The 23767-nt window shown below is 47.4% G+C and overlaps 1 protein-coding gene across 1 annotated transcript in view; it reads left to right on the top strand.

Annotated features, from left to right (window-relative positions):
- The window catches only part of LOC126533963 (uncharacterized), a 46972-nt gene that overhangs the window by 7700 nt on the left and 15505 nt on the right, over positions 1 to 23767 (top strand). Inside the window, exons 3-7 of the mRNA XM_055072934.2 lie at positions 2130 to 2203; positions 9750 to 9840; positions 11001 to 11271; positions 20336 to 20495; positions 22343 to 22467. Coding sequence (XP_054928909.2) covers positions 2130 to 2203; positions 9750 to 9840; positions 11001 to 11271; positions 20336 to 20495; positions 22343 to 22467 — 721 coding nt within the window. The remainder of the gene's footprint in view (positions 1 to 2129; positions 2204 to 9749; positions 9841 to 11000; positions 11272 to 20335; positions 20496 to 22342; positions 22468 to 23767) is intronic.

Genomic DNA, 23767 nt, shown 5'->3' with positions numbered 1-23767 from the left:
GTCCGATGGATCGGCGATGCAGACTTCGTAACCAAGCATTGCGTGCGGAATCCTCGGATGCGCAGCTAAGCCTTTTGAGCATCGGTGCTTCGGAATTTGCGACCAGACACATTTTACACGCACTCCTCGCACCCGCGGCTAAGACTCTCAGCCCAACTCTGCGATACTCCCAGCCCTAGCATTGATTGGTTCGCTACACGTATAAGGCACCACCTTCCGTTGGCTATCTAGCCGGTGATGTGGGGGCGTCTTCTGATGTCTACGGTATAGTCAAGCTGAAAAGCTAGAGCGACGCAAAACAATGAAAGACAGGATGCGAGAGCATCGGTGGCACACACACTTCGTAGCTCGTGCTCTGAAAGAACAAACGCAGTATGGTTCAAACGAACAGCGATTGCGGTAACTGTGCTAACGAACAATGGCGCACCCAGCTCCGGGGCTTAAGAGAAATTTGTTTGGGAGGTTTTATGTGAGAGAGGTGTCGTCAGAGGATGACAGCCGTGTGCGCTGTCCATCGCTGTAACAAGCTTCACCTTGTTAGATTCGGGATACACCTGTACAATGTCACGGTGAGCTGCCTGTTGAAGCTGATATCCGCGATTGCTGTTGGCACCGCGACCAAAATCATTAGGCTTGACTCCCCATAATTGTCTAGGTTGCTCATCGCGTTTGTTTTTCATGGCACAGCTCGTGAGGATAAACAGTAGCTCACGTGAGTATAGTATTGTCTCTTAAGTTGTGTGACCTGGTAATCTTGGGTGTCTTGAAGTTCTTAAGAAAGCACAGGAAGATGTGAGCTGGCAGAGCTTGCGAGGTAACATTCGTGAAACCGGAAGCCGCGAAAGATGAGGCACTTTTCGGAGGCTTTTCAGGCTTCTCGCCAAAACCCGGCATGTTTCATCGTAGAGCACACAAAGCCGGCCTCCATACGGGAGCACTGTGATAGCCTCTTTTGGTTTGGTGTCGTTATTATGAGCCGAGAAGGCTCTTCCGCTGGTCTTGCCCGACGAGCTCTTGAGGTGCTGCTCACATGTGCGGACCCAACGCTGTGTCAAGTACACCTACGTTACAACCTCTACAGATAAAAAAGTACAGACTAAACCTTTCACATCAGAGAATTAAGAACAGCAGGGACATGTTTCTGATCGTAGCGCTTTCAGTTTCTGTCAGTTGCGAGCACATTTGTGTCTGTGCTGTGGATGTTTCATTTGCAAGCGTTTTTGCGTACGCAGGACAATCCAGTAAAAAAATACCATGTGCGCCGTACCATAAATTTATATTCACATTGTCACGTTGTAGCGACAGTGAAGAATCAAGCACATATGAGTTTTCATAGCCATATGATCATAGTATTGTATACGTCCATAGCCACGTACGGATGCAGGGCATATCGGGCACACAGGTTGTTCGCAATAGGAGAATGTGGTACGTATTCCTTGAAAAAACATAGTTGTTGCCCGCATATTGCCGACGTGCCTCGACAGAGTACGGAGCCTTCATACAAGCGCTTGAATGGAGGCTGCCCACCCCATAGTGCCACTCCCCGCGCCAAAAGGACACGACGCTTCGAATTGTCTACGAAGAGTAGTAGCCATATAAAACATCACGCCTCCAATCCAGTGAATTCGAGTACACGCCACGAGCTTCTGGTTGCGAGATGTTCCCTCAGAAAAGGTCGTCGAGTGTCACAAAGCCGAGTAAAAAAATTACTTGAGGGGTGGCGCTGCCCCGCACTTTCTTGTGTCGGGATGGGGTGCCAAGTGAAGGACCATTCAAAAGGTAAAGTGGTTAGTACCACGAATTTTTTGCCGATAAATTCTTTCAGGCTTTTATATTTTGACAAAACGCTGCAAGCGCACCGTTTTCGCCTTCATGACTTTCGTCTTTAAAACACATCTCGTAGGAAGTGTTTTCTTCTTTATGCTGCGAAAAATGAAACACAGAAGTCTCATTCTTGTGAAGTTTATCTCACTAATTCATTCGCGACGATGCGGAAATAAGCAGTTCTAATCGCCGTCTCTATATAGCGACGGGTGCGGATTTCACAGGCTGCAATAAAAGGCTGTTTGTTCTAGTCATTAGTAATTTGGAGCGTGATTTATACAAACGTGTTCCTTTGCATTTGTCAGACAGTGACATGGAGGAAAATGAAGCTGCACCAGGATCATCTGGAAAAGGCGGTGGTGGCGGAAGCAACGTGTTGGTGAGTTTAGCTTTGATATAACCTCAACCTAAAGTCCCTTGAAACCTCAACTGCCTCTAAATTACAAATTACCTTTAAATAGAGCTGGCAGTTTTGTTCAAATGGCCAAGCGTTTAAAGGGATAGCAAGGCTTCTCCCGGGCGGACCGCTCTTTCCTGCTTCGCCTGCGCGTCGGCTGCTATAGGACTGCTGCTAGAACGCACAGGCTGCAGGGAATTGGCGACCCCGCGTGCAGCAACTGCGCCGATTTGGAGACGCTCGACCACTTGCTACTTCGCTGCCCTGCCTTCAATGTGGAGCGCACGGACTTGTGTACAGTCTATCGGCGACTGGGACTGACTTACGATACGGCGACCACGCTGCTATTCCCTGCAGCCCACTCGTCCATCGTGAAGGGCGCTCTTTCGGCATTGCTAGACTACTGTGATGCGACGCACTTGAGAGCGCGGCTCTGAGCCCCGCACTCACATTTTTTTCCCCTTGCCACGTTCGACCTGTCTTTCTCTCCTTCGTCTTTTTCTTCCCATTCCCCCTTCCCCGTGCAGTGCTGTTGAGGTGTCCTCCTGTGAGAGACAGTTACGGCGCTGCACTCATCTCTTCCGTTTCCTTTCCTAAAATCACTTCACACACACTCTTAGCTTTGTGAAGAAGACGCGCCTCGCGGCACAGACACATCGCCAACGCGCGGCTCGGCTCCGCTCGCGCTGTTGATTACTGTCGCCTTTGTTGGACAGTGCTTCGGGCTGTCTCGCCGTTTCCGGTCGCTGCGCTTTTGCCTTAGGAGCCGCCAATAAACCTCTTCTCAATTGGTGGAGGTGCTGGGACTCAAACCCCGTCGCTTGTAACCCTGGAGCTGCGATCAAGAACGCTATCGCCCGCCATGACCGACAGCTCATCCCAAACGGCGCCGACGCCACAGTCCGTCACTTGCACCAGCGTTGCACGACAACGCGACCCCAAGATCTTCAGCGGTGCAGACGACGAAGACGTAGAAGACTGGTTGGCGTCATATGAACGGGTGAGCGCGCACAACAAGTGGGATGATCCAGCGAAGTTAACCCACGTCATCTTTTATCTGGCTGGTGTTGCCCAACTCTGGTTTCACAACCACGAAAGTGACTTACCCACATGGGCAGTCTTCAAGACAACCTTTACAGAAGTGTTCGGCCGACCCGCTGTTCGCAAACTGCGCGCTGAACAACGCTTGCGCGCCCGAGCACAGCAGACAGCAGAAACATTCACGAGCTACATTGAAGACGTCGTGGACCTGTGTAAACGAGTCAACGCGGCAATGCCCGAAGCTGAGCAAATTCACCATATACTGAAGGGCATCGATGACGGCGCTTTCCAGATGCTTCTAGCCAGGAATCCGCGCACTCTGTCCGAAGTCGTCAGCCTATGCCAAAGTTATGATGAGTTACGGAAGCAACGCGCTTCGACTCGGCGTGCTCTGGGCAGCGACGACTTGGTGGCAAGCCTTGACAGCATGTACGACCCATGCTCATTACTTCAACGGGTCAAGGACTTCGTGCGTGAGGAAGTTGCCCGCCAACTTTCTTTAGTCCCCTTCACTCAGGAGCCCACCTCCCGTCTTCCAAACACGCTCCGCACTCTCATCTCCGAAGAGGTCGCTCAAGTTGTCCCTTCCGCACACCATCCGCCGCCTGCAGCCACGAATCTCCACTCTGTTCTGGCAGTGCAGCCTGTCGCGACTCCTCCCACCTATGCGCCGCCAGTCCTGCCTGTGGCTGCGCCTCTTACGTACGCGCAGGCAGTACGCAGGCCTCCGCCTGCGTCTTTCGCGACCCATTCCCAACCGGTGCCACCGGAAGCCCATGCTGCATCTTGGACCGCACCGAGAGCTAATCCTTGGAGGACGCCTGATAATCGTCCCATCTGCTATTCTTGCGGCACTCCTGGACACGTCGCCCGATATTGCCGACGTCGGCCTCAAGCGTTCGGCGACGCCTCTCGGCCCTTCCAGTACGGCAGCCAGCCCTTTCGCCAATACGCCACTCCTTCCCACCAACCGTATGCTCGTGCTGACCTTCCAGAATTTCCTTCGCGTCGCTCGCCATCCCCTCGCCGACGCTCGCTCTCCTCAATGCGTCGGCGACCCGCACCACCTGACCAGGAAAACTGAACGTCGCAGTTCACGAGGCAAGAACTGCGCCCCATTCGAACTGTCTAAGTCCTCGCGCCTGTCCTGCTAACGTGGTCGAAATTAGTGTAGAAGGTGTTCCTGCATTCGCTCTTGTGGATACCGGCGCAGCCGTTTCTGTGATAGCCGCCAAACTGTGCCGTTCGCTGCGCAAGGTGACCACGCCGCTTTCTGGACTGTCGCTTCGTACGGCAAGCGCTCAGCACGTCACTCCGCACGCAGCCTGTACTGTACGTGTGCTTATTCACGGCATTGTTTACATAGTCGAGTGCATTGTTCTTCCCACCTGCTCGCATGACGTCATCCTCGGATGGGACTTCTTATCCCGTCATAAAGCCGTGATCGACTGCGCACGCGCCGAAGTTGAATTTTCCCCTTGTGACGCACCCTTGCACGAAGATTGTGACCGCCCTTCTAAACTTACCGTGCGCGAGGACACAGATATTCCACCTGGCTCCTTCGCTCTTGTACCCGTCTCTTGCGATGCCATCAATGATGCAATGGTCCTCTTCACACCTTCCGACGTCTTCATGAGCCGTAAATCTCTGACTACCCTTCGAAACACTTGACATGGCTGGCGGCTGTAGCAATATATACTTCTGCAACCCCCTCTGTGCGCCTATTACATTGCTAGTTGGTGAATGTCTTGGTATCGTGGAACTCCTCGACTCTTCGTCTTTGGTTGACGTCCCCGGAGACTCTTTTGATGTCGACTCCGGCCAGTCGTCTTCGATTTCCGCGCTTGAAGAGACGTCGAAGGATGCATTCTCGAGTGCCATCGCCGATACCCTCACACCTGCCGAACGCGCCGACCTTCTTGATCTCCTGCACCACTTTAGAAGTTCATTCGACGTTTCACAACGTCACTTGGGCCGCACGTCGGAAGTGCAGCACTACATTGACACCGGTTCACATCAGCCGTTACGTCAACGACCCTACCGCGTCTCGGCCGAAGAGCGTCGTGTCATTACCACCCAAGTCGAAGATTTGCTGCGCCGTGACGTTATTCAACCTTCGCACAGTCCCTGGGCATCGCCTGTCGTTCTCGTTCGCAAGAAGGACGGGTCTATTCGCTTTTGCGTCGACTACCGTCGGCTAAATAAGGTAACGCGCAAAGACGTCTATCCTTTGCCGCGCATCGACGACGCCCTCGACAGTCTTCAGGGAGCAGAATTCTTCTCGTCCCTTGACTTGCGTTCGGGGTACTGGCAGGTACCGATGGCTGCAGCCGATCGACAGAAAACCGCATTCATTACGCCTGACGGCTTATATGAATTTAACGTAATGCCGTTCGGGCTTTGTAACGCCCCTGCCACCTTTGAACGACTCATGGACAACACGCTGCGTGGCCTCAAGTGGTCCATATGTCTGTGTTACCTCGACGATGTCGTGGTTTTCTCGCCTGATTTTCCGACTCACCTGCTCCGCCTCAGACTTGTTTTGACCTGTCTAACGAACGCTGGCCTCCAACTCATCCTCAAGAAGTGCCGCTTCGCCGCGCGAGAGCTCACCATTTTAGGCCACGTTGTGTCCAAGCACGGCGTTCTACCCGATCCTGCAAAACTTCGAGCAGTCGCTGAGTTTCCGAAGCCTCAGACCATCAAAGAACTTCGGAGCTTTGTGGGCCTATGCTCATATTTCCGGCGCTTTGTTCGGAATTTCGCATCGATCATGGCGCCATTGACTCAGCTTCTGCGCGGTGACACCACCCTCTCCTCCTGGTCCCCTGCATGTGACTCCGCCTTCGCTACGCTGCGTCGTCTTCTCACCTCCCCACCTATTCTTCGCCATTTCGACCCGTCGGCTGCAACTGAGGTACACACAGATGCCAGCGGGGTCGGTCTCGGCGCCGTCCTCGCCCAACGAAAGCCAGGCTACCCCGCATACGTAGTCGCCTATGCGAGTCGCACGCTGACGAAGCCTGAGGCCAATTACAGCGTGACCGAAAAAGAGTGCTTGTCCTCAGTATGGGCACTTGGCAAGTTCCGACCATACCTGTACGGGGGCCCATTCGACTTGGTCACAGATCACCACGCGCTTTGTTGGCCTGCCAACTTGAAAGATCCCACTGGCCGCCTAGCCCGTTGGGCATTACGCATCCAGGAGTACGATATTCGCGTCGTATACCGCAGTGGGCGAACACACTCCGACGCCGACGCCCTGTCTCGTTCACCTTTATCTCCAGACTCGGCCTGCGGAACAACTTCCGCACACTCCATCTCATCTCTCGACATGGACTCCTTTGCCACCGCACAACGTCGTGACCCGTGGATCGCTTCTCTTTTCGACTATCTTTCTGGATCATCGACCATCCCTGTATCCCGAACCCTCCGACGCCAAGCAGTTCATTTTGCCATTCGTGACCAGCTGCTCCACCGACGCAATTACTCTCCTGAAGGCCGTCGGTGGCTTCTGGTGATTCCCCGCAGCTTAAGGTCACAAATATGTGCCGCTTTCCACAACGATCCACAGTGTGGCCACGCCGGAGTCTTCAAGACGTACGAACGAATTCGCCACCGCTACTACTGGTGCGGTATGTACAATTTTGTACAAAAGCTTGTTCGGTGCTGTCTTGACTGTCAACGCCGCAAATCGCCGCCTTTACGCCTGTCTGGTGCCTTGCAGCCGCTCCCGTGCCCTGCCACGCCCTTCGATCGCGTCGGCATCGACCTATACGGCCCGCTTCCCATGACGCCAGACGGCAATCGGTGGATCGTAGTTGCTGTTGACCACATGACACGCTACGCCGAAACTGCTGCTTTACCAAGTGCTACGGCACGGGATGTAGCCTTTTTCGTTCTACATCGCTTCGTGCTTCGACACGGCGCACCTCGAGAACTCCTCAGCGATCGAGGTCGTGCCTTCCTCTCCGACGTCGTCAAAAGTTTGCTCTCGGAATGCCGTATTATTCATCGGCCAAGCACGGCATACCATCCCCAGACTAACGGACTCACAGAGCGATTTAACCGCACACTTGGTGACATGCTGTCGATGTACGTGGCATCTGATCATGGTAACTGGGACCGCATCCTTCCATGCATCACGTTCGCGTACAACACCGCGATCCAGGCCACTACGGGATTTTCACCTTTCTTCCTCCTGTATGGCCGCCAGCCTACGCATACCATCGACACGCTCCTTCCATACCGTTCTGAAGCCTCCGAGTCTCTACCTGTGTCCGACGTCGCCCGACAGGCCGAAGAATGCCGCCAGCTAGCGCGCTCCTTTACGGCCGAGCAACAGCAGCGCCAGAAAGAAAACCGCACCGACACGCTTCCGAACACCACCTACGCTCCAGGCGTTCTTGTGTGGTTGTCTGTGCCTTTCCAGACTCCGGGGCTTTCCTCGAAACTCGTCCCAAAATTCGAAGGGCCTTACCGAGTCTTGGAGCAAACATCTCCGGTGAATTTTCTAACTGAGCCACTGTCACCACCTGAAGACTTGCGCCGGCGTGGACGTGACATTGTCCACGTTTCGCGTCTCAAGCCCTACCACGACCCTCTGCCTTCTGATTCTTAAGGCGCCAGGATGGCTCTTTTTGTCCAGGGGGAGATTGTGAAGAAGACGCGCCTCCCGGCACAGACACATCGCCAACGCGCGGCTCGGCTCCGCTCGCGCTGTTGATTACTGTCGCCTGTTTTGGACAGTGCTTCGGGCTGTCTCGCCGTTTCCGGTCGCTGCGCTTTTGCCTTAGGAGCCGCCAATAAACCTCTTCTCAGCTTCGACTCACTGGAACCCGCGAAAGTGAATTTTGAGATCATCATAAACCTTTCAAGTCTACTTCTAGACCAGCTTTGTTTGATTACTACTTGAAGGCATTTAGAAAACCGCATGCTGATAGGCCAGGCAAAGGGCTCGCTTACGTTCTTGCTAAGGCTATTTCTACATCAACCTTCTGAAAATGTTTGAAAGACCCGTTCTAGATTATCTAAACAATATAATTAGGCCCGGCATTAGCCGACATGTATCGTTTTATGTTGTAAGTGGTTTCACGGAGAACCGCCCGGCTGGGTCGTTCTTGCAACCGACCAGCAAACGACGATAGTGACGCGTCGGTGCTCGTATGGGAACCCTGTTTACGAAACACAACGAAATGGCCATCACTGAAACTGTTGGCGTAATCTTTAATATGTGAAGTGACTTCGCATAGATGGCGTGAAGATTGCAGTCCATTCTGTTAAGGGTTTTGTCAGTAGTTCGAATGATGAGTGATACACTACACTTGGTGTAGTGTGCAAGATACCATGCGCGGATTGGAAATTTCTGTATGTAGATGAGACTGCAAATTTAAACAAGTGTTCGGAGCAGCACCAGAATGACGTCAAGAAGGGAAACACGTCGACAAATGCCTTAGCGCAGGATGTTGAAGCACCTGGAAACACAATTATGTGCGCCCACCGACACGCCCAGGCTGGCGTGTTGGTGACAGACCGCAATGTGTCATCACGGCCTCATATAAACTCTCTTAATGCAGACTACTGACAACACCCTTAACAGAGGTCGCGACTTCGTATTGGCACCTACACGCCTCATAGCTGGGCACTTGTGGCTTCGGGATGAGCGAAAGCAGGGTTTGGAGAGCACGCGTGGTAGCTTCTGAAATATCAGCATCACACCTTTATAGTATAATAACTTATAGTAATAGTCATCTTATAATCTTATAATGTTATAGTATTTGCTTAAACTGAACGACCGTATGTGATTTGACTGTTGCACACAATTGAATCGGCCGAACGCCTAATAATCACGCTAATTAAACTCACCACAGCCACGTGTCTTCCCCCCCCCCCCCCATTACCAGCCATTAAAACAAACTACCTGCATATTAGAAAAAAAAAATATGCACATCCAACGCACGCTTCGATATCTACTCGAAGCAAAGCTTGCGGGAAGCGACCAATCAAACGCTCTAAATTTACCCATTTCACTTCCACGTCATTGGCGTAAGGGAGACTGGCCCGCGGGCAGGTGTTATCGCACACCTGGGATGCGCAATGTGACAGACGCTGCCATTATTTCAAAGAGCTATAGTTGGTAATTATCTCAAAAAGCTGGTGTCGTCTCGTGGTTAGAAGTTGGGGCTGCTGTGCTGTGTGACCGACGTTCGATCCCACCGTCGGGCACGTAACTCATTCTTTCTTTTTTAAGCTGTGATCTATTCGGTAAAACAGCAGCAGCACCTAGCAATCACGGTCTGGAAATTCAGGCAGGGTTCGCGAGTAAAGCTAAGCTTAAAAAATAAGAAGGAGAAAAAAAGGGACAGAGTTCCTTGCTTTTCGGTGTTTTTTGGTCAAATTCGTGACAGTTGTTGGAATCCATATTTATAAGGCAGTTTTAAAGCATCCGTACCGAAGAGACTAAATCTCACCGTTAACCTCTCTATAGGTTGTTCCGCAGGCGCCGGCACCACCTCCGCCACCCGTCGTACCGGGAGAAGATACGGGCTCGTCCATTACAAAGGAGACTCGGAGGCCAAGTGAGCCATTCAGACTATCTTGTGACGATCGGGAATTCGGTGCTTGGTGATGAGGGCGATTGCTAGCTTTCGTAGAACTGCTTCAACCTTTACGTGGTATCTAAAAAACGAAAAGAACAGTAGAGCTCCTATTATCTATCTCATTCCGCCAACTTTTCACGCACTATATATATATATATATATATATATATATTGCGATTCGACATGCCCGTTTGGTAGAGGCTGGCAGTACAGGGCATTTCAGGTAGCGTCTGCCAAGCCTTAGAAAATGAAAGTGGGCACTACAAGAATGTGATCAATTCAGCGTTGTTCACTGCCCCTTGAGACATCCAAGCAACTTCTGCTATGTGGTTAGCTCTATAATTAGAAATTATGCAACACATAAGATATTGGCTTAAGCAGAAAATTTTCAAGGGGAAAGTGTTAGGAATATTCGCTTGGTTGTTTTGCATGATACAATATTTTGCTTAAATAATGACATGTGAAAGCAATACCTTGGGTTGATCAAGAGGATGATGAATAATAACAAGTTGGTCAGATTCTCGGGATGGATATTAGCGTTTTTTAAGACTTGCCGCAAGTTATCTAGCTGAAAACCCTATAGTTGGCGTCACCGAGCACACGGCAACATTGTAACGCTAAGCGAACACATCGATTATTTAATTAACAGAATTCAGGCTGACACTTATAAGAAGACACGCACCCCTTGTGGCGCTCAAGGCCCATGTGACGCGACCAAAGCGGATGTGACGTCAAGCCCAGAATCGCATGAGGAGCGCATGGAGCTGTTGCAATCACACTTATTGCTATTAACATGGAAGAAGACGTCTTAAAAATTCAACCACGCCAAGCATACACTATTCTGTCTCTAGCAGCCAGTTCAGTTCTGGTTTGGCCAAGTCTGAGATTGCTCGTCTCATTCAGCATACTTTGATGTGGGGCATTTTCCAGATTTTATATAGAAAGCATGTTTGTTTTTTTCTTTTTGCGGCCGCCACTTTTGTCTTCGTTTCTTACGTTCTGAATCTGAAAAGTATTCGCTATTCCATTCGATATTATATTGCAGCATGCATAATTTATAATTGTTTCTATTCGATCATTTCGAGGTTCTCTAATGCTTCTTTTTCCTCACGCCAACGCAAATCTCTCGCACCCCGCAGAACCTCCACCGACGACACCAACGCCAACAACGCCAACAACTTCGACAACTACAACGACGCCACCCCCTCCTTTGCTGTGCTCGGTGGGGACGCAGACGGCGATTTCTAAGCTCTTCCCGCCGGACAATTTATGCGACATCGTCATATACACGCACGTACGCGTGTTCCACAAAACTGTGATTGGGACCGTCAACGACATCAGCTACCAGGCATTCAGGAACGCCTGCAGCACTTACGTTGACACCTCGTGCGGTTTGTCCTTCCACGTCCGGTGAGTCGCTGACACACGCGAAGCTTGGACCCTTAGTATCCGACTGAAAGGACTGGTTAGAACTGTAGCAGAGGAAACCGTCGTTATTAATAACGATCGTATACGGACCGCTAACTGCGATGGGTGAAGTGTACACGTCACGGTCGCAAAGTTTTAGACGCCACCTATTGTAGCATTTATAACACAATCGTTTGTTGAAATTGATCATTCAGCATAGTCACAAAGCCGGTTGACGCCAGAAGGACAAAGTTTAGGCAAGTACCTGTACAAACCACAATTTCCATTCTTGCTGAACCACCATGCTTGTGTTTCCCGTTGATATTAGGACCAAAGTCCCTTCTACTAATTTTTGCGGGCCATACTTTGTCCGAAACCGGGGTGCACAATGAGACGGACGGACGGACGGATGAACGGACAGACAGAAGGACAGACGGACAGACGGACAGACGGACGGACAGATGGACAGATGGACAGACAGACGGACAGACAGACGGACAGACAGACGTACAGACAGGCGGGCAGACAGACCGACAGACAGACAGACAGACAACTCAATAGAGAGCAACATGTCGAGCCACCGGGCGGGTGGGCGGTGGCGGGCAGGCAGGCGGGAGAGGACAGATAAGATGAAGTAGTTATCAGTGGTTGACAGGTGGTAACATTAAGTTGTTAGCGCGTGAAATGCAGTACCTGGAAAAACGATAAATAAATACTCTTGTCAACATTAAGGCAGCCTACTACAGCGCAGACAGGGAATTGTTATGGGATATTCTCAAAAACGAAGACATAGATCACGAGTTCGGGGACGCTGCTGAGGGAGGTATATCGGCATAACCGAGCACAAATGTATGGACAGGCCGAAAACGTAATCAGGTCATACACAATCAACAAATGCTGGAGCAAGGGTGACCTCTGCCTCCACTGTTATGCACGCTTTATGTAAAGGGCCCAGAAATACGGTTGTAAAACGGTGACTTATGATTTGGTTTATCCTGCATGCGTAATGGATAATCGATGCAACAGAAGGTCCCAGGACTTATGTTAACAGACGACATAGCGGACAATGTAAGACATTTACACACACTTGCGAATTTCTGTGGCAACGCAGTTTCAAATCTACGCCTTAAGTTTAGCACAGAGAAATCTGGAATTATGATCTTTATTCCAGAGACGAGTAATTACATGGTCTCAATTCAATAGCGAGTCATACCCTTATAGTTAAGCAATATAATTACCTCGGCATATACATTACATACATTACCTCGGCATATATACAGGGGAACTATTGCGCATCGAGAAAGGCACGCTCACGCTGGTTCATGTTACAGGGCGCTATCTCCTGGGCGGTCTGTTCTTGGCTTGTTCATCCAAGCCAACACTCTGGTATCAAGTTATCGCCACCAGAGTCTGCATCACAGCGCTGGAAGCCGGTTCTGAACGAAGCTTGCCTCACCAACTGGCAACCCGGGTGTGCGACAACTACCATCGGCACATCGTGCGGAAGCCTTAAAAGCCAGCCATCGACAGCGCACCTTGGACACGACAGCGCATCGGGAATGGCACGCTCACGCTGGTTCATGTTACAGGGCGCTATCTCCTGGGCGGTCTGTTCTTGGCTTGTTCATCCAAGCAAACACTCTGGTATCAAGTTATCGCTGCCAGAGTCTGCATCACAGCGCTGGAAGCCGCTTCTGAACGATGCTTGCCTCACCAACTGGCAACCCGGGTGTGCGACAACTACCATCGACACATCGTGCGGAAGCCGTAAAAGCCAGCCATCGACAGCGCACCTTGGACACGACAGCGCATCGGGAATGGCACGCTCACGCTGGTTCATGTTACAGGGCGCTATCTCCTGGGCGGTCTGTTCTTGGCTTGTTCATCCAAGCAAACACTCTGGTATCAAGTTATCGCTGCCAGAGTCTGCATCACAGCGCTGGAAGCCGCTTCTGAACGATGCTTGCCTCACCAACTGGCAACCCGGGTGTGCGACAACTACCATCGACACATCGTGCGGAAGCCGTAAAAGCCAGCCATCGACAGCGCACCTTGGACACGACAGCGCATCGGGAATGGCACGCTCACGCTGGTTCATGTTACAGGGCGCTATCTCCTGGGCGGTCTGTTCTTGGCTTGTTCATCCAAGCAAACACTCTGGTATCAAGTTATCGCTGCCAGAGTCTGCATCACAGCGCTGGAAGCCGCTTCTGAACGATGCTTGCCTCACCAACTGGCAACCCGGGTGTGCGACAACTACCATCGACACATCGTGCGGAAGCCTTAAAAGCCAGCCATCGACAGTGCACCTTGGACACGACAGCGCATCGGGAATGGCACGCTCACGCTGGTTCATGTTACAGATAAACAATTATCAACTTTTGCTCAGAAAAACCTGGCGTTACCACGACAGGTCAGCAATTCGAGCGCGTGCACCGTTTGGTCAAACATTCGCAAGAAAAGCGCAGGCCCATCATAGCAAAAGGTCCCCTTTTTCAAAGACAAAGAGCGTATCTTGGCTTCAGCGTCTAAGCTTAAGAGAAAGCTTTAGCTCGGGTGCTCCTATCTAAATACATGCAAACGGAGAATTCGTTTTTCTCGGCAACCACTACACCAAATAGGACGAGGTTTGTTGCATTTAAAAGAAAAACTCAAAATGTGGTGCCTGTTGGTTCTGGATTTTTCAGTTAGGTCGTAAATTTTTTATTACAAGTTGGCGAAAATCGGAATTTCTCAAAAAATGATACTATCAAGTTTACAACTCTGTAACTCAACAAAAATGAAAATGCAATCTTGTGCATTGCATCTAATAGTACATCTAAAGCGGACAAAATAGGTATGTTACACATGAATATAAAAAAAATTGAGTAATATGGAAATACAGCTTTTCCAGAACCCTTGTGACCAACGTAACAAATTCACGTAAGATGTAAAATGACGTATGAAATTTGTCCGCTTTGAATGATCTAATGGATGCCGTTTACAGAATGTGATGCAGAACTAGGAATTTGTAAACTTCGTGCTTCAATTTTTTCAAACGGCCGAATATTTGAAAATCTTTTTAACAAAATTCAAGTCCTGAATCGAAATTACGCTTCCAACAGTCACTAGAATTCAATTTTCTCTCTCAAATGCAACAAACTTCATTAAAATTGGTCCAGGGATTATCTCAGAAAAAACGTTTTTGCGTTTTACATGTATTTGAATAGGCCGTGTTGGAGTTCGGCGCCCGAGCTAAAGCTTCCTCTTAAGGGATCAAGGTTTTCAATCTGCGAGGATTTTTCACCCGCAACGCGACAAGCGAGACGGAAATTAATTAACTTTGCTAAGAATAAAAACAAGGCGTTTTAGTTGTGTCGACCGAATGCGCATAGACTGAGACGTACACCTACGATGTCGCAACTGATACAGTTGTCATGGTCAATATATAGCTGCGGCCCAATACACATGTGCTCAATCACCATAAACCAAATCAAACGCTTACTTCCTTGTCATTATCCTTTGCTAACATCCGTAGTATTATGTCAAAGCGTGATCTTGTCTCTTCTTTTCTTGACGACTGCAATTCGGATGCTCTTGCTTTCACTGAAACTTGGTTACACCTTGGAACAACTGACAACGAAATTTTCCCCGGTAACACAACTTACAACATATACAGGCGCAACCGTGATAAGAAAAGAGGGGGCGGTGTCATGATAGGAATTAAAAAGAATATCACATCTTTTGTTGTTCAAACCCATACTAACCTCAAAATCACATGGGTGGCTTGCTCTTTATCAACCGTGAATGTACCGCTGGGTAACTGTTACCGTGCGCCGGATTCTGATTTTTCCTTCCTAACTGCACATGATAGTATTAATGAGGTAATTCGTCTGTATCAGGCAGATATAATGTATATATTCGGATATTTCAATCTTCCTTTAATCGACTGGGTCAATTTATCCGCATCGTGTCATATGTGCACAAGTTTTATTTCCTTAACATTAGATTTTAACCTACTTCAAGTAGTTAATGAACCGACTCGTAATTCCTATCTTTTGGATCTCATTTTAACAACAGCTCCAGAAACTGTCACACATAACTTACTTAGATGGATTCAGTGATCACCAGCTACTCCAAGTGACCATCGATATTCCGTACACGTCCACCGATTTCGCAACAAAGCAAATTAGAGACTACAATAAAGGTGATTATAGTATCATCAACTTAGAACTAGACAACTTTTTTATTGATGTATTGGAGGCATCCTTTTACAGCAGATCTGTCAACGAAAATTGGGTGCTATTCAGAGATAAGTTGTCTGCATTCATTGAAAAGCACATTCCTCTTGTTACTATAACTAACGATAATTCCAACCCATGGTTTACTAAAACTCTTCACAGAACGAGAAGAAAAAAAATGCCTATGTGAAAACGCGAAGCATGTACAAACAACATTGGCTTGGGTTAAATACAAAAGCTACCTAAAAGAATACTGCACAGCTTTATTGGTCGCCAAGGATAAATATTTCTCAAAAGACCTACCAGAAATTTAACCCTAGTAATAATTATAGTAATATTTCATTGGAGGATAAAAACAACTCAACTATTCCTGACAGTAAATGTTCGACAGCATTCAACTCATTTTTCACATCCGTCTTTACAAGAGAAGATAATTCTAACGTACCCTTTGTACACGATTTTGATTTCCGGTACATGGCTCCCATCGCTATCACTTTAAAATGCGTAGTAGATCTTATAGATAACCCTAAAATGTCTTCATCCTCTGGCATAGATGGTATAAATTCTAAAATACTAAAAACGCAATGCTAGTGTGAAGCAAAATTCTGCTACACCTATTTGACCAATCCCTTACAACTGGTATGCTTCCTAAATACTGGAAGATAGCAAAAGTATTTGGGGATGATATGGGGTTCCCCAAATCCCCAAATTCAGGCTGGCCCACCCCCTATATTCCCCCAAACTTAGGCCTACCCACCGCTATATCACCTCAAATTTAGGTTGGGCCACCCCCATATAAGCCTCAAATTCAACTTGGCTCTCTACCATTTCACCCCAAATTTAAGTTGGCCCACTCCCATATCACTACCAAATTCAGCTTGCCCCATCCCTGTATCACGCCCAAATTTATGCTGATGCCACTTACAATTTCAAGTTGGCCACCCCAACCCTTTTTATAAAGACCTCTGTATCTATATGGGAAATGCGTGAAGTTTTTTGGCGTTACAGACACGATTTTGCACGATTTTGCTACCACATTGCTGGGGTACTCGCCAAAGAATGCTGCGCATTAAAAGCAAATGCACCGAACGAGGGACGCCATATGTTGATCCTAAATGCTGACGGCTAGCCAAGCTAGCTTCTCTGTAGAGCGACCGGGGCAGACACAGCACGGGACATTTATTCAAATGGTTTTTTTACGGCCATACCTACGGATTCATACCCCTTGGCTGTAGGTAACACATTAACAGTAGCTATTAATCCAGATGCTGCACATCTCCTAGTTGGTGCATTTCTTATTCGGATGAATCTTTAGAAATAATTAACGTTCGGGCAGCGCCTCAGCCTAGCAGACCCTTTGTTCCACACAAATGTTGCATAGGAATGGCACTGGTCACCGGGTGGCATTGTGGCCCAGGTGGACCTGATTCACTCGGAGTGTGTGCCATTAAGGACAGGCGAAAGTTGAAGAAAACAGCCTTCCAGAAGAACGCAATAAGAATAGCCATTTTGTTCTCCCAGGTTCCACGCTACAAAGCACGAAATTTTTTTTTTGCATAACACGAAGCCATGCGCAAGCTTCTAGTTATGATGTCCAATGAACAAAATCTTCATAAAAGCGATGACATAACAAATGAACCCGACACTGCTACGTTTTAGGAAGGAAAAATAGAAAACATAATAGTTCAAGAGCACCACTGGAAAACCAGAACCGAAAGCAAATCTTGAGTTTTGTGTTTCTGCCATCTGGTAGGAGATAATAAAACTAAGTCCTATGCGGCTTAAAAAAAAACTGCGCTGCTGAAAAACGAGAACCGAAAGCAAATCTTGTGTTTTGTGTTTCCGCCATCTAGTGAGAGACTACAAAACTAGGTTCTATGCGGCTTAAAAAATAAGTGCGCAACAGGAATCGAACCGCGGCCACCGTGATGCGGGACTAAAGGTGCGCGCGATTCTAGCACTCAGGCTTCAAAGGCTTCGCCAAGAGTTACGCTCATGTTTTTATAGATACTACGTGAATTTTTACGACAGTGCTACAACAATCGTTTTTAGGAACAATGTTACGCCATGGTGTGGAGAGTCGAGATAGGCATCAATCGAAACCTGAGTCTCCGGACTACATACGCTGCACTGGGTATTATGATGGACGCCGTAGTTTTATTACAGACATTGTTCTTGCTTCCAAAATCGAGCACAAATTTTCATCGTTTCCATAGGCTTCCATTGCTAAATCTTTGACCGCTGTGGGAACAAAATTCTGACGTGCCATAGCGTGATCACTGTATTTGGCTCGTGTGGATTGTGTTCCAGAACACGTCTGTCACCTGCCTTTTTCAATAATCGACCTTCAGCTTTGTTATTCGCGAAAAGCCCGCTCGTTCTATTGAAAACGCGCTAGCTTCGTGCCGGGCCCGCTTGGGGCGCTAGTTGGTACGTGTCCAGAAAAGCTGGATATGTCCGTGGACCTTTGCTCTCTAACGTATATGTAAGCCATCTAGTAAATATCGGCAGAAATACAAACTTTATCGTATACGCCGACAATACTAGTTATATTTCTCAGATTCTCAACGGCCGGCACTTATAAATCGAGCTGATGATGTACTTGCAGATATATATAAGTGGAGTTCACTGGCCATAAATCTGTAATATTTCGCGCCAAGAACAAAACTAAGCATGTTGACATAAATTTTACCCTGAGCTCTCCTAGCATTGAAGTTGTACTTGTTAAGAGTCGTGGAGTTCTATTGCATGAAATCAAGTATTAGAAAGAACACCTTGAAAAGGTTTGTTCTACATTATCACGGACAGTTGGAGCTTTATCGAGGCTGTCGTTTCTTCACCCGTCGCACATAAAGCTTCTAGTCCATAACTCTTTCATCTTTTCTACTTTAACATATTGTCACCTTATATGGGGCACAGCTATCATTGCAAACTTGACAGACATTCACAAATTGGAGAAGAAAGCAGCGTGAATAGTCGTAAATGTCCCGTATGGCTGCCACAATAGGCCTATCTTTGATTACCTCAGATTGCTACTCGTTTTTGGCCTCTAAATCCATTCTTATGAGCCGCTACAATGTAGGCGTTAAACATAATGACGTATTTATCTGACAATTTGCGAATCTAAATGAACCTTCTCTCAATTTTTTACACTGCAAGTACTGTATGTGCTTAAAGCATTTTCTAAAGAGATTTCATTTGTGAGCAGACTAACTGGACGCTGCTGCTTGCTGCATCCTGCTGCCTGTGTTTTAAACGGGGTGCAGGCCCTGTCACCCCTTTTGTGGTTTGTCGCTTACAAGTCTCAGCATCGCTGTACTTTTCAATATGGATGTCGAAATAAAGTGATGTTGACTGACTTTGACTTGACTGACCAGACTTGATCTAGAGCGGAAAGCGGGAACTGTCAGGGTAACCACTTAGGAGATGAGTGACGTGTTATCGGAGTACATCATTGCGGTGGTCACGTGGGTGAATTGGAGAGGCCTGCAAAAACAGCGCCCCGCCAACCGCAGGCATCACGTGAACGTACGCGCAGGAAACGGGTCAATGATCCCTCAGAGCTTCAAGGCTGCCAAGGTCGAGTCGCTCGCTATGCAGTGAGCGAGAAAAGTTAAGGGAAGTGAGAAGTTCAATTTATTGTTAGAACAACGATATTTAGTGTTAAATGCATGCTAACAATAGTTGCAGTATAGGGGTTTCCTTGATTTTTATCTCTCTTTTCTGCAGAATTCGATTTCGACTTTGTAGTGGTGAAGGCCTCTCCTTGGTGCTTCCCTCTACACCAAAGTATACGTCGTGCACTAGCTCATAACAGAAAAAAAAAGATGAACAACCCTTAATAATTGAGAAACAACTTACTGAAAAAGGAGTGCACTAGGTCATGATCAGCACTTTCACTTCGGCAAAGAAGTCACTACTCCACCTCATTTAAAAAAAAAATTTTGCTTCGAAATGCCTATACGCTAGTTCAGCTTACTTGTATCTATTTGGTTGACTTGGTACCGTAACAAAGCGCATGCAAACATTTCTTCGACATTGTTTGACGCCTCCGGACAATTAGTATAGTGAGTATACAGAGAGAGAGAGAGAACATGAAGCCACGCACGGGGCTTGTATTGCTTTTACAGTGGACACGGGGAGGAGGGACGGCACATACCTTTTCGCACTTTATCACGCACTGCAGCGTGCAAACACATCTGCGGTGCCAACGAGACGCCAGCATGGCCTAAAGCCCCACAACTTTATTTATTTATTTATTTACTCATTTATTCAGTTAGCTCACAGGTTCCCGAAGGAGTATTGTGTGAGCGGAGGATACAGGGAATTATAAAAAAAAGGAGTACAATGAAATTATGCATTTTAGCAAGTAAGCATGCATGAAAGAACAAATATCTAACAATATAAATGACGCAATAAATGAAACAAAACGACCTTGTGTAGTAGCAAGAAGGGAGTACCAAGAAATTATACAAATGGTAGCTGGTGAAGATGCAAGCAGTCTCTAACAATGTTAACGCAATACAAAAGAAACAAACAAAACAAAATAAACTATACAACATCGTTAAAAGTATTTACTTATGTGCGCACTAAGGTGTAGATGTGATGAATTATGGAAATAATACCAATAAGCGTGATTTTAAGGATACAGGGTCAAGAATGTTAACTATGTCGTTTGGTAGGAATAATGCTGAAGGGCACGTGATAACGCCACGTGCCAACTTATAGAAGGTTCGGCGTTCGAATGCCGTGTTTTTTGTTTCGAATATTTATTACTAAATTAAATTTCGAAAGCTGGACACTTCCTACACAACACTTATAGAGATGCCCGTTTGTTTCCTTTGTAGCCACCTCGAACAGGACATGTTTCAGACCGTGGAAGTCAGGGACGACCTGTCCACGTTGAAGCAGCACCACCGGGTGTACCACTACGGCATCCTGAACATCATCGAAGATAGCACACATGTCGAAAGACTCGCAACCGTGATCGTGCCTGCTATACTCAAGGTAAGGGGCTGGCACGTCATTTCAATGATCGTCACTTCGACTAAAGGTGGCCGACAAGTTCCAAAGCGAAGTTCAGTAATGTGGAATGTTGGGCTAATTGGTGATTAATCATCATACCTCGCTGGTGAAGCAGCGCACTGACACGGATACAGTGAAGACACACAAGAAAAGACAGCGAGCGTGGTGTTTTCTTGTGTTTCTTCACTGTGTCCGTGTTAGTGGACGCAGTTTCTTAGCCTGGTCCCGAAGGTTTCGCTTAGATGGATGGCTGCATCTTGTGCCGGATAGACTTGGCGGGGGAGACCGTTGAGCACGAGCTGTCACTCAACAAAGAAGACAGATGATACTTGTTCGCAACCTTGAAATATTCACAACCGAATCTTCAGCGAAGGTGTTCCTTTCGAGAAGGTGCATTTGGAATTTTCGTGGCTTCAAATTAAAACACGTACTTTGAACCGTTGCCCGTATGTGCTCGCCCTTTTGAAGTCGTGCACTCATATATGATTTTTGAGCACTTTCTTAAGTAACATATTACGAAGCCTTTATTCTATCCATACTCATCTGACTTCTAGTACCTGTTCCATATAGTGTTGCCACCATTTTTGCTAAACTTCACCTCAATTTTATACATCAGATTTATAGCGTGCTCAGGGGAGCGGTTGAAGTTGTGCATCGTTCGTAAAACACACTTGTGACGTTTATGATCACTGGCGTACGTAACTTACTGCTAAGGCGTTGGTACATCCACACACTTCTAACTTCGCCTTTACGTTGACCATAAGTCACTCCTAATGTTAACCAAATGTAAGATGCCTTATTTTGTTCACCGAGGACACCGGAGAACCGTACTACGAACCTGTGTAACGCATGAAAATAGTCCAAAACAAACAAAAGAGGGTAGTATCTTTTTTCAAAGCCCCTGCCCCTAAATAGGCTGCAAACATTGTACGATGTTTTCTCAGATGCTATAAAACACCCTTGCCCCTCCTCCCCACATTCCTTTCCCTCATTTTCTCCGTATATGATCTAGTCATATAAAGCTATTTTAGGACTCTGAGAAACATTCCTGGTAATGACAATATGATATCCTAGAAGGCTTGAATAAGAAAGAATTTGACGCAAAGGCTGGAAACTAATCCATACGCATTTAACTTCATTTGCCGTAGTGGTCTCCGCGCTTTTTCTAGGTTTGGACTTGGTGTAAAGTGCACTTATGACAAGGAAGCGGGCTCAATTTCGCACCACTCGTAAAACGAACGAATAGTCATAAAGCTCCGGAGAACTCGCGCATCTAATACATTGCAAATACCGCAACTGGGCCACATATCTCGAACTTAGCCTATATTATGCAATGTGGGACGTACGTGACATATTCAAAAACGGAACATTATGTCTGCCCCCTCCTCTCCTCCCCGCTGCTTTACCTGCGAATACGATTGTAAACCGGGCTAGAAAGAAGAAAACTTGTCATGTCTGCTACCAGTGCGTTTCTAAATCTAGTTTTAATAGTCTGCTATTATCTCGACATGTGTTAAGAAGAACGAAAAGAAAGTATGCAGCTTTTTTGCGCCCACGACGAGAACAAAGAACAGGCTGAGATACAGGAGCGCGCTCGCATGTCTCAGCCTCTTCTTTGTTCTCGTCTTGTGTGCAAAAAGCTGCACTCATGTCCTACCAATATGCCCAAACAGTCGCCATAAAGAAAGTAGTCTGTTCAGGCAGATAAAGTAGACCAGTTTCATATGTATTTGCGACTATCTTGGAAAATCTTGCTGCTGTTCTTTTTTCCCCCCAATATTGTGTCTGAAATAAAGAAATGGGTCTCCCGACCTTGTTAATATTGACAGGTAATGCGGAAGCTGCTGGGTTCCAACAGAGAACGCAACAAGGTCTTCGTGGGCGTTGGGTACTACTTCTACGATGAGAGAAGTGCATGGACTGACCTGGAGTACACTGCGGAAAACCTCGCATTGTGAGTACGCAACGTCCAGTGAACGCATGCAGCCTGAGGTTTGGAGCGTATTGCTCCAAAGATACCCGGGAAAGGCGGAGACTTTATTTTACAAGCTTCGATCCGTCTGTTCGTCACTAGGCACTGCAGAGCGCAAGATTTTCATATAAATTTCCGGTATAGTTTCCCACCTCTGTTTCCACAATTTCCTACCCCCGATCATTTGAAGCGCTTAGACGCGAAGAGCGTACCTGACTAGAAAGCGACGAAGATTAGGACAATGTACGCAAGAATATAACTACGATCACTGTTGCGCGAATCAGCTTGAAAAACCTGTTAGCGTCGAATATGTCACACGGTGGCGTTTTAATGAACGCGTTCCCTTGTGTCGGTGTTTATTTCTGTTCATTCGAATGTTTTCCGTCTTCGGCGTCACTCTAAACGCAAGCAGAACAGAAAAAAAAAGTTTGACGTACTCGGTGCGGTTTTTTTTTTCGCAATTTTTATAACAACCTTGTCAGCAATAGTGAATGGCCAAGGGAGACCTCAACCCGGAGGCAACGTTTTCGACGGGAGCACTTGCCATCGGTGGGACCCTGGCAAACACGCATTCCCTTATATCTCGTCAACGAAGTATTGTTCACTTGAAAGCACCAGTTACGCAAACAAAGGCGGCTCGGATTAGAGTCGTCACGTGATGCAAATTTCTTCTACGAAACGTTGCTTCAAGACTAAGGTTCACCTTGTTCAACCACTATTGCTATATTCAAAGATCCAGCCTCCTATCGAAAGCGATCTTGGGATTTACAAAAAGGCAATTCTGTTCAGTCTATCTCTCAATCCAGGATGCGATTGAACTAATAGGCCTTTGAGGCTACTGAGCTGATAAATCAGACCCGCCATTGTGGCGCAGTTTATTTCGCGTTGCACTTCTTAAGCCTGGTGCACGTTAAAGAAATGCAGGTGGTGAAAATGAATCGCGAATCCTTTACCACGGCGTGCTTCATAATCACGTCGTTGTTGTGACACGTAAAACGCCGGAATTTAAGTATTGACAAATCTACATTAGAAAAGCGGAAACATTCAACCCGGGCAAGTTTTGCACCCGGAAGAATCACGAATAAATTGTGTTGCGAAGACATTGGAAATGCCGGCTTCACCATAATTATGTTATCTGAACATTGTCACATTGCGTTTTAATGGTAATAAATGTTCCGCAAGATTTCTCACGCTGCATTTGAGAGATGTCTGTGTTAGCATTCGTGAACATCTCTCAGAGATTAACTTCCACTGTAGACTCCATCCAAGGTTTTCAGATTTC

This window comes from Dermacentor andersoni, chromosome 7 (assembly GCF_023375885.2).
Source record: "Dermacentor andersoni chromosome 7, qqDerAnde1_hic_scaffold, whole genome shotgun sequence".
In the NCBI taxonomy this organism is placed as follows: Eukaryota; Metazoa; Arthropoda; class Arachnida; order Ixodida; family Ixodidae; genus Dermacentor; species Dermacentor andersoni.
This window is presented reverse-complemented; position numbering and strand designations above follow the sequence as displayed.